Source organism: Gopherus flavomarginatus, chromosome 4 (assembly GCF_025201925.1).
Source record: "Gopherus flavomarginatus isolate rGopFla2 chromosome 4, rGopFla2.mat.asm, whole genome shotgun sequence".
NCBI lineage: Eukaryota > Metazoa > Chordata > Testudines > Testudinidae > Gopherus > Gopherus flavomarginatus.
Window position 1 is genome coordinate 121989414 of NC_066620.1, and position 14877 is coordinate 122004290.

At 42.3% G+C, this 14877-nt stretch overlaps 1 protein-coding gene across 2 annotated transcripts in view; it reads right to left on the reverse strand.

The window, feature by feature from the left end:
• NKAIN2 (sodium/potassium transporting ATPase interacting 2) overlaps positions 1–14654 on the reverse strand; it is a 788381-nt gene extending 773727 nt beyond the window's left edge. The window contains exon 1 of one of the 2 annotated variants that reach the window (XM_050949891.1): positions 13845–14654. In XM_050949891.1, coding sequence (XP_050805848.1) covers positions 13845–13898 — 54 coding nt within the window. In that variant the 5' untranslated portion in view covers positions 13899–14654. The remainder of the gene's footprint in view (positions 1–13844) is intronic. The other variant, XM_050949890.1, reaches the window with a different exon arrangement.
• Positions 14655–14877: the final 223 nt, after the last annotated feature.

A 14877-nucleotide genomic window follows, 5' to 3' on the forward strand; every position in this document is an offset into this window, starting at 1 on the left:
TCATAGCAGATATAATACTGACATGGGACCCACATGATGATATTTTTAGGCATACTACAAAATAAGAATGATTGCACATATCAGCAACCACAAAAAGCATTTGTATTCAAATTAATGAGAACAGCACATTTGTGCAGCAAATAGGGCTCACGAAACTAGCTGCTTTTTGGTACTGTTCACATGCCCATCTGATTTTATGCAACAAATACCACTTTATCAGTGTGCATAAATAACTTTCTTACTCTGAATCTGGAAAGGAACAATTGAGCATTATACAGCACAATGTCTCTTTCAGAAGTAGAGACCAACAACTTCTTCTTTACCTACTATTATAGCCCCAACTATGGGTTAGAGCGTTCATTACAAGCAAATGCACTGCACTACATGCCAGAGCCCCTAACTATTCTTAGAGGCTGCCAAAAATTGAAATAAAACATTACTAGGTGTGTTCCTGGATGCTACATCCAGCTGCAGTTTGTTGTGGTTTCTTTTTGCAAGTCCCACTTCTACTGCCAGTTATCATGAAAGTTTTGTTTAGCATGGAAAACACAAGACAATGAACTCTCTTTTCAGTATACAGTAAATTTGAGCCACAGTTTTACAATCAACGCTACTACTGCCATCACCTGGCTTATCACGAGTGGCTGTCATGACAAGTAACTGCTAATGTCAAAGAAACTAAAAATACGATTGGCCAAAAATATACGGGATGGAAGTGGTTGTGTACCTTGTTTTTAAAAGCTTTACAGCATCATTACCAGAAAATACAGGATCTGTATTTAAAATTATTTTCCAGCTCAGACTCTCTCTCTTTAGCATTCCCTTAACTCCTAATTTTTTCTTGGCTTTTGCACTGCCAACTTGAATAATGATGCAATGACACATGAATGGCCAGTAACTAGTGTTATTCATAAAAAAAAACATGTCATTGGTGGTTCTAATGAACATTGAACAGTGTCTTCTTAGGCATAACACATTTATGGTTTTATTTGTGAAAGCAATAATAATATACAACAGGCTTTTCCCTCTCCTTTGTTTCAATGCTTTATGATCATTTCTGTGATAGCCTGTTCAATCTGAGACCAGAGAATAAAAGAAAACTCAGGGCCATTGTTGGTCATGGCCAACATCTGTAAGCTTCACATTTTGTTATGAGTTATTGGATAACCACTTTTCATACCCCCATGCATTGTTCTAAAGAGACATCATTGCATCTATCTTCCTTTTTGCACTACAGCTTTTTATCTTAAAGTTAACAGGAAAATAATTGTTGAGAGCCAATTAGTAGGCCCTTCTGTGGAGAATTCTAAAAGAATTTTTAATTAGTAAAGTGAACCATAGTATGAGTCACCTGAGAAAGAATTACTTTAGTTCAGAAAGCAGTTAAGATTTCAGATACAAATATTAGCCAACATTTGTCTCTAAGCTAGATTCACTATCCTTCCTCTTAGTTAATAGTATCTTATTCTATAAACTGTTTTCCATGTGAGAATTTGGTAAGGTGTAACATATAACTCCAGAATCTGGCCCTTTTGTTAGGTCTGCAACATTACTTAAATATAGGACAGATGAAATTGCATGTACCGTTTATGCTTATGTCAGCTAAATTCCAATTAACAGTTCTATATTTTGTTCTGTCTCAATTTAGCATTGTAGTTTAATAAGAGAAATTTTTGTTCACTTCTTTCCTATTCGGCTGTGCTGTTAAGAAGCAGCTATGATAATGCTACCACCAGAAGTGACTGGATTTGAGTAGAAAGTGATGTGATCCTTCTAGAAGCAGAGTCTGCCAAGAATTTTATAGTAATGTTTTCTGAAAGAAGATGAAAACTGACCTCTTTTATAGCATTTTCATCAGTAGATCTGAAAGTGATTTACCAAGGAAGTATATATCATCATATCCCCATTTCACAGATATGGAAACTGAAGCACAGAGAGGTGAAATGACTTGCCTAAGGTCACTGCAGAAGGCCACAGACAGAACTGGGGACAGAATCCTGCTCTTCTGAGTTCCAGTTCAGGGCATTGTTTACTAGGCCGCAGTGACACACACACACACCCTTTCCAGTAGAGCACTGTAACTCTATAAAGGGGATACAAAATATAAAGGTGGTAGGTATTGTTATATTGGAAGAAACACTGAGTTTCCCTTAGAAGTGACATCGTTAACTTCACATTGGTGTCTTCTTCACTAAACTCTACCATCAAGACCTTTGTGATGTGCAGGGGGGAAAAAACCCCTGAACCTTAACCTACTCAGGCACAAATAAGGGATATGATGAATCCAATCCTTCTCCCACTGATGTCATTGGTTATTTATTCAGTTCCTTCAATAAAAGCAGAATCAAACCATATGTAGGTAAAATGGCCTAAAAAGAGGAGCACTAGAAAGCTATCAGTGTAAGAAACATAAAACAATGTAACTGTCATTTTTTTTCATCAGTAACATTCTTCTGACTTTAGTTTCCCACTCCAGTATTTCTCACTTAAATAACGTACAATTACATATATAGGAGAGCAGCAGGTTTGTGCATTAAAGGTAAAATATGAGTTTAAAAGGAAGGACACTTATGAGGTATAGTATATGATGTGCAAATTTTAGTAGGAATCAACAGATAGTCTTAAACTGGTGAACATTTCTCATAAGTTATTTATGAATTCAAAGCAATATTTGAAATTAAAAATGCATAAGTATGATGTGTGTTGAACAGAACTATTAGATATGCATGTTTACTTTTTAGTGAACACAGAGATCAGTAGTTTCCTCCTCTAGATGTCATTTCCAGAGAGTTATGAATGTGAAATATTTTCAGATATCATCAAGACAATGGTATATTGCATATTTTTTTAATAAATTGGGTAGTGGTGTGGGACCTACTTGTTGGCTCTGGCAAGGAGGTGTCATTCAAGCCACTTTATATCTTCATCACTTTACAGGTTAAAAGGAACTAGATCTTCCATCCTCTGACTCACCATTGAAAGCACTATTATTTACCTCTAGAAGAGCAATGTTAGTCTATCCATATTTAAAACCAATAATAACAACACTTCATTAGAACAAGAATAAAACATCTTTGATGGTTAAAAACTATTATACTTTCATTGAATTTCTCTACATACTCACTACTACATGAAACCAGTGAATGGAAAATGGTCTGAACACAAGGCATAGCAAAGCAATCCCTGGATGGTTTTTGTCTGTTTTTTAGCAGTGAAGCGGTAGAAGAGACAGCAATGGCTGTTGTCATACCGTAAATGTCAAACTAATCACACTATTTTCATCTCAGTAAAACACCATTAAACCAAGAAAACACGTAAACAACTTCAGGAAAAATCCATCAACACATATTTTATCAAACAAGATTTCATTAGAATAGGTGTCTAAGGGTTTGGTTACACTTGCAGCTGCACAGTGCTGGTAGTTAAAGCTGTCTTCGTACAGCTGTGTAGGGAAAGCGCTGCAGTGTGGCCACACTGACAGCTACCAGTGCTGCAGTGTGGCCACATTTGCAGCATTTGCAGAGCTGTTGGGAGCGGTGCATTATGGGCAGCTATCCCAGCGTTCAAGTGGCTGCAACGTGCTTTTCAAAAGAGGGGGGTGGGGTGGAGTGTGACAGGGAGAGTGGGGGAGAGAGAGGCCACGTCTACACTACAGCATAAAATCGAAATTATTAAAACCGGTTTTATAAAACTGGTTTTATAAAATCGATTTTACGCGTCCACCCTAGGGCACATTAATTCGGTGGTGTGCATCCATGGTCCTAGGCTACCATCGATTTCCGGAGCGGTGCACTCTGGGTAGCTCAGTAAAAGAATGAGACCAATAACTTCGATTTCTGTCCACACTAACCCTAAATCGATATAGTAATATCGATTTTAGGGTTACTCCTCTCGTTGAGGAGGAGTACAGAAATCGATTTTAAGAGCCCTTAAAATCGATTTAAAGTGCCTTGTAGTGTGGACGGTTACAGGGTTAAATCGATTTAACGCTGTAGTGTGGACCAGGCCAGAGAGAGTGGAATTTTGGAGCCGACACTATGTCAGCTCCCTGCCTTACAAATTCGCCCACTTCCCCCACCCCTCTCTCATTCACTCTTAAATGCAAATAGCCTTCAGACTAGATAAGCAGCTGCTCCGATGGACCCTCTCCCCCGCCTCGCCGTGCTGTTTCTCTCCTCAAGCAAACACTAGCTGTGGACATTCCCTGACTGCCTCTGCTCAAGCAAACAATTGCTGTGTTTGTTTTTTAGATAAGCAGCTCCGGGAGCCCCGAGTTCACAACAAAACAAAGAGAGGCATCATAACAAAACAAAGAGTTCTTTAGTTAAAAGCATTATGGGAAAATTCCGGACATCAGTTACAGCGTAGTAAGATTAATCACTGTTTACACTGGCACTCCAGCGCTGTTCTCTTTATTCCTCTCGTCCATGTGGAGTACAACCAGCGCTGTAGCCAATGAGATACAGCGCTGTATGTGCCTTGCCAGTGTGGATGGGGAGTAAGTTACAGCGCTGTAAAGCCATCACCAGTGCTGTAACTCTCAAGTGTAGCCACGCCCTATGTTTAGCACTGCTCCATCTTGAAAACCCGCTCCTGCTCAGGGCCATTATGTGGCCCAAAAGGCAGTTTTGGGTATTCTACCTCCCACCTATCATCACAGTGTCTGAGCATTTGAACTTAGGTCCATAATCAATGTCCGCTGAACTCAATGGGAGACTTTCTATCAACACTGGATTTGATTTTTAATAGCCATTTGAAGTTTTCTCAACCCTGTAATTAAAAAAAAATCCATTTGTACTGTCCATCTGAGCCTATATAATTTAATCCTCTTTCTATAAAAAATAACATTGCATCATTCATATTGGAAGCCAATCCATTACAATCAAATTACATAACGTCTCTTACTTCTAGTAATACTGAAGTTCTGTACCTGTTACCATGCATAACTCGAAAAATCTTAAGAAATAAAGATCTTAGTTATCAATCTGGAGTATTTTATCTGAATAACAGCACAGAAATATACTGTGTATCCCCCACCCCCTCAAGCTTTTACTCACCTAAAAGGTTTGCTATACATTTTCTTCATCGCAACAAAAGATGTTAGTTCTTTGAATTCTAGCTCAAGTCCTTGACTTATATAATCATGACGACACCTCAAATGCAGTCTGCAGCATTACACAGCAGCTTTCAAAAATATACATCTCTTGAATGTCTGCTGCAGTTAAATCTGTGTTTACTTCCTTTGTACAGTTAGTGGCATCAGAAAATTTTGGGACAGAAAGAGGCTAGGGTGCTCATCTACATCCATTCAATTATTCCAAACAAAATTAAAACAAAACTACAAAGAATTTTGAAGAAGAAACAACCTGTTCTTAACCCATACACAATTTTGAAGGCATCCAGAGACCTAGTTCCAGAAGCAAAAAGAATCTTTGTTCTTGTAAAAAGCCTATGGATCCGGGAACTAAGGACCACACAAACCTTCCACTCTAAGTGCAAGGCACATTTCTCTGACATGGCCTCCTCTAACATAAAAATATAGCAACATATGTGTCATTATCAAAAGAATTAAAAAACAAAAAACCACAAAAAACCACTCCCTTGTACACACTTCCCAGCTGGGGAGAGGATGAAAGAACAAACGCAAACATGATGTTAGTTACTTAATCACTTCATGCACTGCTGGAAGGCAGTCAGATAATATGGTGAAGAGCATGGTGTAAGAACATATCTAGAACGGAACGTTAATTATTCTGTAAAATTACCAGGTTAATATTGCTTAGGCACAACCCTGTGAGTTTTCTGATACAGCTCTGTTAAGTGACCTCAGCTCTAACCTGGATAGCTATAGCTTCCTGGAGGACTGCAGATAATTCAGTCTGCAAGCTATTCAGACAACTACTTCTCTTAAAATAAGGATACTAATGATATAAAACTGTGCCAAATCAAGTGGGGTAAAATTGTGATATAAACTGCTATAGACCTGAAATCACCATTCTCATTTCAGACATTAAGCTTGCATTCAACCTCAGTTTCTGACATGAAAAGCCTATACCCACAAAGCATGAGAGAATCTACAAGTTTCCCAGTAATGATGATTTAAAATATTCTGTTCATGACAGATAAAAATGAGGATAAAGATTGCTTGCTGTTCAAGCCAAAAGTTGGTATGTTACATTTCTTATTACAAAAAATGATCATTAAGGCACACTTGTTCTCCAAAGAATAAAGCTCTGTTCTGAGTGGTTAAATATATCATTGTTTTACAGTTTATGCAATAATTGGAAGAGAAAATACTGTAAGTATGAAGGCTAGCACTGTGTGTACTGTAGATTGTACCTCTGACCATGAAAGACATACTGCAGATATTACTTTCTGATTCTATGGAATTCATTCCCTCCACTTGAAAATTTACAGGGCTTTATTTCCAGCAGAACAAATATGTGCATACAGATGCAACAGTGTAACTAAGGATGGGTTCACATGCAGTACATCAATATCACAGTTAAGTATAGAAATTACCCCAATTAGTGTTGTTTCTGAAATAAATTGTTTGAGTTTTCTTTACACCCATGTTAATAATTTGTGCAAGGGCATGAAACTCAAGTGAGTTTTTGAAGCAAGCTGTCACAATCCATTAAGTATCTGATCACTGTTTTAAACAGCATAAAGCACAGATAAGAATTAAAGCCTACATCAAGGATGGGGAACTTGCAGCCCAGAGGCCGGATCTGGCCCCTTGCTCATCTTCATCCGGCCCATGGGCCGCATACGTTCAACTCACCTTCCCAGGGGGGAGTGGAGACTCAGCACTTCCTTCCGCAGCAGGACAAGCCGGCACTCACAGCTCTAGCCCTGCACGGGGCGAGCCAGCACTTGTGGTTCCAACCCTGGGGAGGGGAGCGCCGAGGCTTGAGGATTCCTGCCCTCAGTGGGGTGAACCAGTGCTTGTGGTATCCCCTACCATGAGGCTGGAGATGCAAGTGCAGGCTTGTCCCGCTGCAGGAGGAAGAGCCGAGCCTTCATGACCCGCCTCCAGGCACGTGAGCTGAATGTGTATGGCCCGCCACTGATTTTTTCGGTGGGTTAGTGGTCCCTGATACAAAAAAGGTTCCCCATGCCTGGCCTATATTTTCAAAAATGACTAGTGATTTTGGCTATATCAATTTTTGGGGGTGTCTTAACTTTCAGAAAGTCCTGAGTAAATACCCTGTGAAAATCAGACCCCTTTAAAGCAACTGAAGTTGAGCATCCAAAAATTCAGGTACCCACAAATCACTAGGAACATTTCAAAAACCTGATGCCTATTTGTAAAGTGTTTCTGTAAATTTTCTGCAAATTAAATGATGGGACTATGCCTTTTTTAAAAAAAACAACAAAAAATCATGAGCAAAATTTATTATAACCAATCAGGTATATTAACCTGAGATGCTGCACCTAGGGGAGAAAGGCTGATGGAGAATGGAGTCCAGCTGGGAAGGCACAGGCGGGGTTGGTATAAAGCCAGGAATTTGGCAGCAGAAAAGAGCTACAGGGGAAGTAGTTTGCAGTCACTCCTTGGGAGAAGGAAGGTGAGTTTAAGACTACAGATTTAGGAAGTCTGCAGAGCAGTTGGGTTGATAAATCCAGAGTGGGGGAGAGTGCATGTGTGCAGAAGATAAAAGCACAGAAGTAGGAAGGAGTCCAACGGAAACAGCAACAGGCTCTGGATGCAAGCAGATCACAGTTGCTAGACACAGGGGCCCTGGACTGGAACTTGGAGCAGAGGGTGGGGCTGGGTTCCTCTACCAACTGCTGAAGTCTGCCTGGGATTGTCATCCAAGGACTTTGCTACCTTAGAAGGGGAGGACCTAGTGACCTGGCTGGAGGGCTGAGTCTCTAAGAAGGGGTATCTGAGTCCCAGATTGAGAGAGGCACCACGAAGTGAAGAAAGGGGCATTGGACTTGAAAGGAGCTAATCCCCAAACCAGCCAGGAGGAGGTGCCCTAGCAGTGAATGGACCTTGTGACAGTATAGAACACGAAGAAAAATGTAAATGGTGACATATAGAAATAGTATAAAATACTGCGCGAGATGGAAAATACCATTCATTTACTTGCCTCTGGGAAGTGAGACCTTTCCCCAATGAACAGAAGTGGAGTGATAAGCTATTAATTTCTGAAGAATTTTAAGTTCTACTTTAAAATTTCTAGCCTTTGCTTATGACGATAACTTCCAAGTTTGACAAAATGAAGTACCGTCTTCCTGAATTTCTTGCTGACCAGCTCAATGCTTCTGCCATTGTTCATAGCTTTTCCTCACAGTAACAGAGGGAAAATGAAAAGGCTCTGGCCAGTTTCATTACTGCTCTTCAGAAATTTATGGACAGCACTGAAACTGACAATAAGGCTGTTAGTTTCATGTTTCTGCTGGTTGAGAAGACTGTAAGCAACAGCATAGGCTGCCACTAGAGCTATTAATGGGAAAGGAGATCCAAAAGAAAAAAAGGCTGAGAAGTTTGGGAAGAGGTAGAATAGCGGAGACTTCCTCTTAAAGCAACATGGAATCTGGGTGAGAAGTGAAAGAAACAGAGACCCCAACTCACATACATTCATGCTTAGTGTCCTCTTGTGGAGGAGGAGAGAAATTTACAAAGAATCAGTTTAATATCTTTGAATGATTAAGATGTATACTGAGGTTATTTTCATATACTAAATTAATTAAGAGCATGGACCTGACATGAGCAAAATTAACTCTTACCTGCTATAGATACACAGATTCTAAGGCCATAAGGAAACATTGTGATCATCTAGTCTGACCTCCTGTATAATACAGGTCAGAGAACTTCCCCAAAGTAAATTCCTGGAGCAGATACTCTGAAAAAACATCGAATGTTGATTTAAAAATGGTCAGTGATGGAGAATCCATCACAACTCTTTGCACGTTGTTCTAGTGATTAATGACTCTCACTGTTAAAACTTTGCCTTTTTCCAATCTGAATTTGTCTAGCTTCAGCTTCCAGCCATTGGATCATCTTGTATCTTTCTTTACTGGACTGAAAAGACCATTATTAAATATTTGTTCCTCCCTCATGTAGGTACTTATAGACTGCAATCAAGTCAGCCCTTAATTTTCTCTTTGTTAAACTAAATGGACTCAAGGAGCTCAATCTATAACTATTTGGGAACCAGAACTGGACACAGCATTCCAGCAGCAGTCACAGCAGTATTAATTTTTCTTATTGGTTAATAAATGCAGAAGAAAAGAACTGTCAGAACCTGCTTTGCATAATACAAGTGAGAGCACAAATAGGAGGGACTATGTATGTTAGGCAAGGGAGCACTGATCAGTGTGCAGTTGGAAGCAAACTATTCCTTGAGTATTTTGATAATTGATGATACAGTAAATTGCACAAGCAGCAGGTGTTTAAATTGCATTTATGAAAATAATTCTGTGTTTGAGCAGGTGCTCTCAAGTGCATCTAACTGCATTCCTGATGCATTCTTTGAAAATTTAGCCTTTATGGTCCATTTTGGAGATTGGCCATACACCGTACAGATAAGCCTGCAGCAACTTTTCTAATGTTCAACAGTATACCATTGTATTACATATTCTGCCAATCCTGCCAAGACTAACTAAATCACCACATCTGTACTAAGCAAATATGCAAAAATTCTTCTAACAGAAACACAGGTGCAAAACCCCTTTCCTTCCTTAAAATCTGAAACTTTTTTCCTTAGAAGTGTATTTTCTATGTTTTATAATTGTTTTGGAGATATACCTCTCTCATAGAGCTGGAAGGGACCCTGAAAGGTCACTGAGTCCAGCCCCCTGCCTTCACTAGCAGAACCAAGTACTGATTTTGCCCCAGATTCCTCAGTGGCCCCCTTAAGGAGGGAACTCACAACCCTGGGTTTAGCAGGCCAATGCTCAAACCACTGCGCTATCCCTCCCCCCATCTCATTTTTTTTTAAATTAAACCATTTTTGTTTCAATAAAAAAACGTTCTCTGTTAAAAATGATGTGGATTAAAACAAATTACTAACAGTCAAGTAATGCTGTTCACAATATCAGACCAGTTAACTTTTCTTCATTTTTTTAAAAATCATCTTCATCTGCATTAACATGGCTGCTAATCATGGGCTGAATCCTGACAATTTCAGCCATTCTACTCTACGGAGATTACAGTGGCATAGCTCTGGAGCCATAACTATGCCAGCACAGACGTGTATATAGATGCAGACTACAGCAACGGAAGAAGTTTTTCTATCACTGTAGGAACACCATCTCCCCGAGCGATGGTAGCTAGGGACTTGTCTACACTCGAAATGCTACAGTGGCACAGATACTCCCCTGCACCGCTCTAGCTCTTCAGTGCAGTTTTCCCATTGGCGTAGGTAATCCACCTACCTGAGAGGCAGTAGGTAGGTCAATAGAAGCAGTCTTCCATCAACCTAGCACTGTCTACGCTAGTGTTTCTCAGACTAGGGTCACCGCTTGTGTAGGGAAAGCCCCTGGCGGGCTGGGCCGGTTTGTTTACCTGCCCCGTCCGCAGGTCCCTCCGATCACAGCTCCCACTGGCTCGGTTCGCTGCTTCAGGCCAATGGGCGCTGCTGGAAGCGGTGTGGGCTGAGGGACATACTGGCCGTCTCTTCCAGCAGCTCCCATTGGCGTGAGCCTGAGAAGGAGCCAGAAGTTACCAATGTACATTGCCAAAGAGCCACAGTAATACGTCAACAGCCCCCACCAGTTCCCCCCCAGCCCCTCCCTCCCACCCACTGGCAGCCCCGCCCATCAGCACCTCCCCCTCCCTCCCCACACTTTCCGATCAGCAGTTTTCAGGCTCTGGGGGGGAGGGAGGAGGAACAAGGGCACGGCAGGCTGAGGGGAGGGGGTGGGAAGGGGTGGAGTGGGGGCAGGGCCTGTGGCAGAGCCAGGAGTTGAGCAGTGAGCACCGCTTGGCACACTGGAAAGTTGGCACTAGTTGCAGCCCCGGAGTCGGTGCCTATACAAGGAACCAGAAGTTAATATGCGAAGAGCCACATGTGGCTCTGGAGCCACAGGTTGGCCATCCCTGGTCTACACAAATGTTAGGGTGGCTTAACTACGCAGCTTAGGGGTGTGGATTTTTCACATCCCTAAGCAATGCAGTTAAGCCAAATTAATTTTCTAGTGTAGACCAGGGCTGATGTATAAGCAGTCCTTATGCAGTCACATCAATCAATCAATGGAAGTACTCATATGAGAAAGGGTTTGAAGGCTCATGACCTACATCAATGCATCGCACATAAAGTGGGGGGGAAACACGATTTTTATAAAGTGAGAAGGGTAGAGTATTCTTGTATGGCCAACTATATTTTTCACCTACTGAAACATCATTATGCAGATGCAGTATGATTGAAGTGTTTTGTTTTATGAGTAATGTGCCCCCTCTTGTGCAGTAAAGAAATTAAAGCTTTCAGGTTTGTCAGGATATTGCGTACTGGTATGAGCTAACTGAAACCTTGTTATGGGTTAAGTTAAAAACCCCACGGAGATTGACCAGTCTGAATATACCTTTCAACTAGCATAACTGTAAATATAAGTTCCCACTTAAGACAAGGAGTACGTGAACTTACTGAAGAGCTTTTCTTGAATATTGTTTTAGATAGGGTTGGGGGCAGGGAGAAGGCAGAACAAAAGAAAAAACTGAGATAGGGACGGGAGATAGAGAGAGTGCCTGAAGAAACAGCTGACAGAGGTTGACCCTGGAAGATATATAAGGAGATGTTTTGGGATCACGGGTGCAGGCTAAAAGTACTCGGTGCTGTGAGCAAAAGAAGCTGTTTTCTGCTATTTGATTCCTTCTGCATTCAGAGACACAGGACTTTGTACAATCCTTGTAAATAAACTAAATTTCATCAGAGAAGTACCTATTATCACTTTCTCCTCCTAACTGAACAACTAACTAAATGCTGATTTTTTGGGTAGCTGCTCAGGTCTAAAAGGGGAACAGTAGTGTCTTGCAGTCTACTTGAAATATATTGATTCTCAAAGATTTTATAAGCAATAGTGGAATACAGTACTTAGATTATATTCTACTTATTCTTGAGCCCTACCAAGTCAAGATAAAAGAGTAAAATAATATGAAACAAGATCCTGCATTATTTCACCTACTCACTCATTCATATATCCCTGTGAAATAATGCAGGATCTTGTTTCATATTATTTTACTCTTTTATCTTAACTTGATAGGGCTCTAGAATAAGTAGAATATAATCTAAGTACTGTATTCTACTATTGCTATATATATATATATATATATATATATATACACACATACACACACACACGTTAGCAAATGTACAGATCAAAAAGCAGTAAAGTTTTTACATCTCTGCACCTTCATAAGCTAATTCACTCAAGCTAGTATTTGTTCAAAAGGATCTTTTGTCCATATAAAGTACATTTTAAACATTTTTGTTGCCTTTTCAGAGAAAACGAAAAGTATGGGTCCGAAACTTAAATAGATCTGGAAAACTTCAATGTATTTTATGTTTCCAAATTGTTGGGAAAAGGTTACATTCCTCATGTACTACACACTTCTATTCAAGTTTTTCTTTTTAGACTGCATATGAATAAATCTACTAAGATACACCAAATGCAAAGGATCACATAACTTCTGAGGAGAACACCATTTATACAAATAGAAAGCTTCCCACAACACAGAAGGATGAAGAATTAATCACAACATATATAAAGACCACAGACATTTGTGCTTCAGTTCTGCTGATAAATCTACTTTTTATGTACTGATTTAGGTCTCTGAAATCCACTGTTTTCCTCTTCTTCTGCAGTCTTCTTAGTACCTGGAAGAATTGGTGGTAATGCTGGGTGCCATTGATACCAGCTCAGGCTTTTCCAGCAAGACTACACAATAAGAGATAGAGGGGAGTGGGTAATGTGAATGATTTCATTCCTGATCAAGGTTAACTGCTTAAAGAAGTACCACATGTTCCACACTTGGTCCATTTAAATTCAGAGAGGTGGCATTTTTTTTGTGGCTGGGTCCTTAGTGATATGTACTTGCATCACATTTAATATGAATTCTACAAATTCCACCATCCTCTCAAATCAGACAATAATCCAGCTGGAAATACTCATATATAATACAGAAAAATCCATTTCCTTTCTTTAGCATGTTAGCAGGTTAATTAAAAGTTAATTAAAAGCCTTTTCTAAGTTACCGTACTTCTCTTCCATACTTTCTAAACTCAATAGTCTCTATGTCTGATGGCTATGAATACAATATCTGCAATGCATTCTTGCATATTTTTTTCACTTCTGTAACAATGCAATGCAGTTAAATATCAGCCACTAATCCTGAAAGAAGAAACATATCTGCAGAAAAAGTCAGATGTAAATTCACTCACAGCTGTGTGGCAAGCTGTTCATGACTAACAACAATGGCATTCTCAAACTAAGTGCTAACTAAATATCAATTTTCTGAAAGAAACCAGACACTAAGTTTAGCCAATGCCTGTCAAAAGTGTCCTGAGGTTGTTGGTTTTTTTATTAACTTTACTGTATGTACAAAACTGTATAGCTGGCTAAGAAACACCTGTAACGGACCCTTTTTTCCAGTGACTATCAAAGGTACCATTAGATCTCTCCCATTTCAGGGAGTCTTCCTCGTTTGGGGGGTTTATTTTAAGACAGCAGGGACAGTAGCGCCATGTGATGAATGATACCTTGTGTCAATGATCCACTGAAAAGTCTTATTTTTTTAACCTTCCGCCTCTCCCTTGCAGCCCATGTGTCAGCCTCTGCCCTGCACTTCTTTGCCACTATTGCCGAGGCACCGCACACAGCGCCGTGTCACTTACCAGTTGCATGCCACAGACAAAGATCAGCGTGCACCTGCCGCTGCAATAACCCATGGTTTCCAAGAGCCCTCGCCACGTAGAGCCCAACTTGATCCAATCAGATTGCGGGAGAGGCCAGGCAAACCTGCGCGGGGCTCCGGGGGCTTTCGCCTGCTGCCGCCACCGCCGCCAGCGCGTCCCGAGAAGTGACAGGCATTAGGACCCGCTGCGCTGGGTTAGCAGCCGCAGCCGCCGCTACCTTCGCTCTCCCGGTGCACCACGGAGCGAGCCTCCAGCGAGCGCGTCGGCTGCAGCGCCGGGGGCGAGGTTGCGCCAGGTGCCAGCAGGAGCAGCCGCGCTGTGCTGGGAAGCCCCAGCGGCATCTGGGCTTCAAAGCCGGCTCCCCAGCTCGGCTCGCAAAGCCTCCGGGGCGGCGGCGCTGCTGCGCGGGGAGGCGGCGGGGCCGAGCTTAGTTCATGCTGGGCGAGGGGCAACGCGAGGCAGTAGCGCGTCCCCTTCCTCCTCCTCTTCCCCAGCCGGGTCTCGGGCAACGCCAGCAGCGGCCGTCCCTCTGCCAGGAGGCTTAGCCGGGTCTCCCCAGTCCCCTGGGCGAAGGCTTCAGATGCTCCATGCGGCGCCGGCCGGGCTCCCAGCGCAGCAGCAGCAGCAGCAGCAGCGGGAGGAGAACGTGGCACGGAGCTGGCGGCGGCTGCTCAGCGGCATGGCACGGGGCTGGCTCGCAACGTGGGGGCTGCTGCTGCTCTGCCTGCTCCAGCGCAGCCCGGCTGAGGCGCGGGGAGGGGAGGAGGGGTTCCCACTCCCGGGGCTCGCGCTCTGCAACAGTCTCTGCTGCCTCCCCACACCTCCTCCCCTGGGGGGTCCCCCCCACCAAAGCGGGAATCTTCACTTCCCCGAGCTCCCTCCCCGCCCTTCTTCCCGCGCAGCCGGGCGGCCTTGGCGATAGGCGGCGGGAGCTGCCCCACGCTCCGGCGGCAGATGCTCGCACGGAGCTTGCTCGGGGTGGGGGGGGGAACGGTGTTTGGGTCAGGTACCG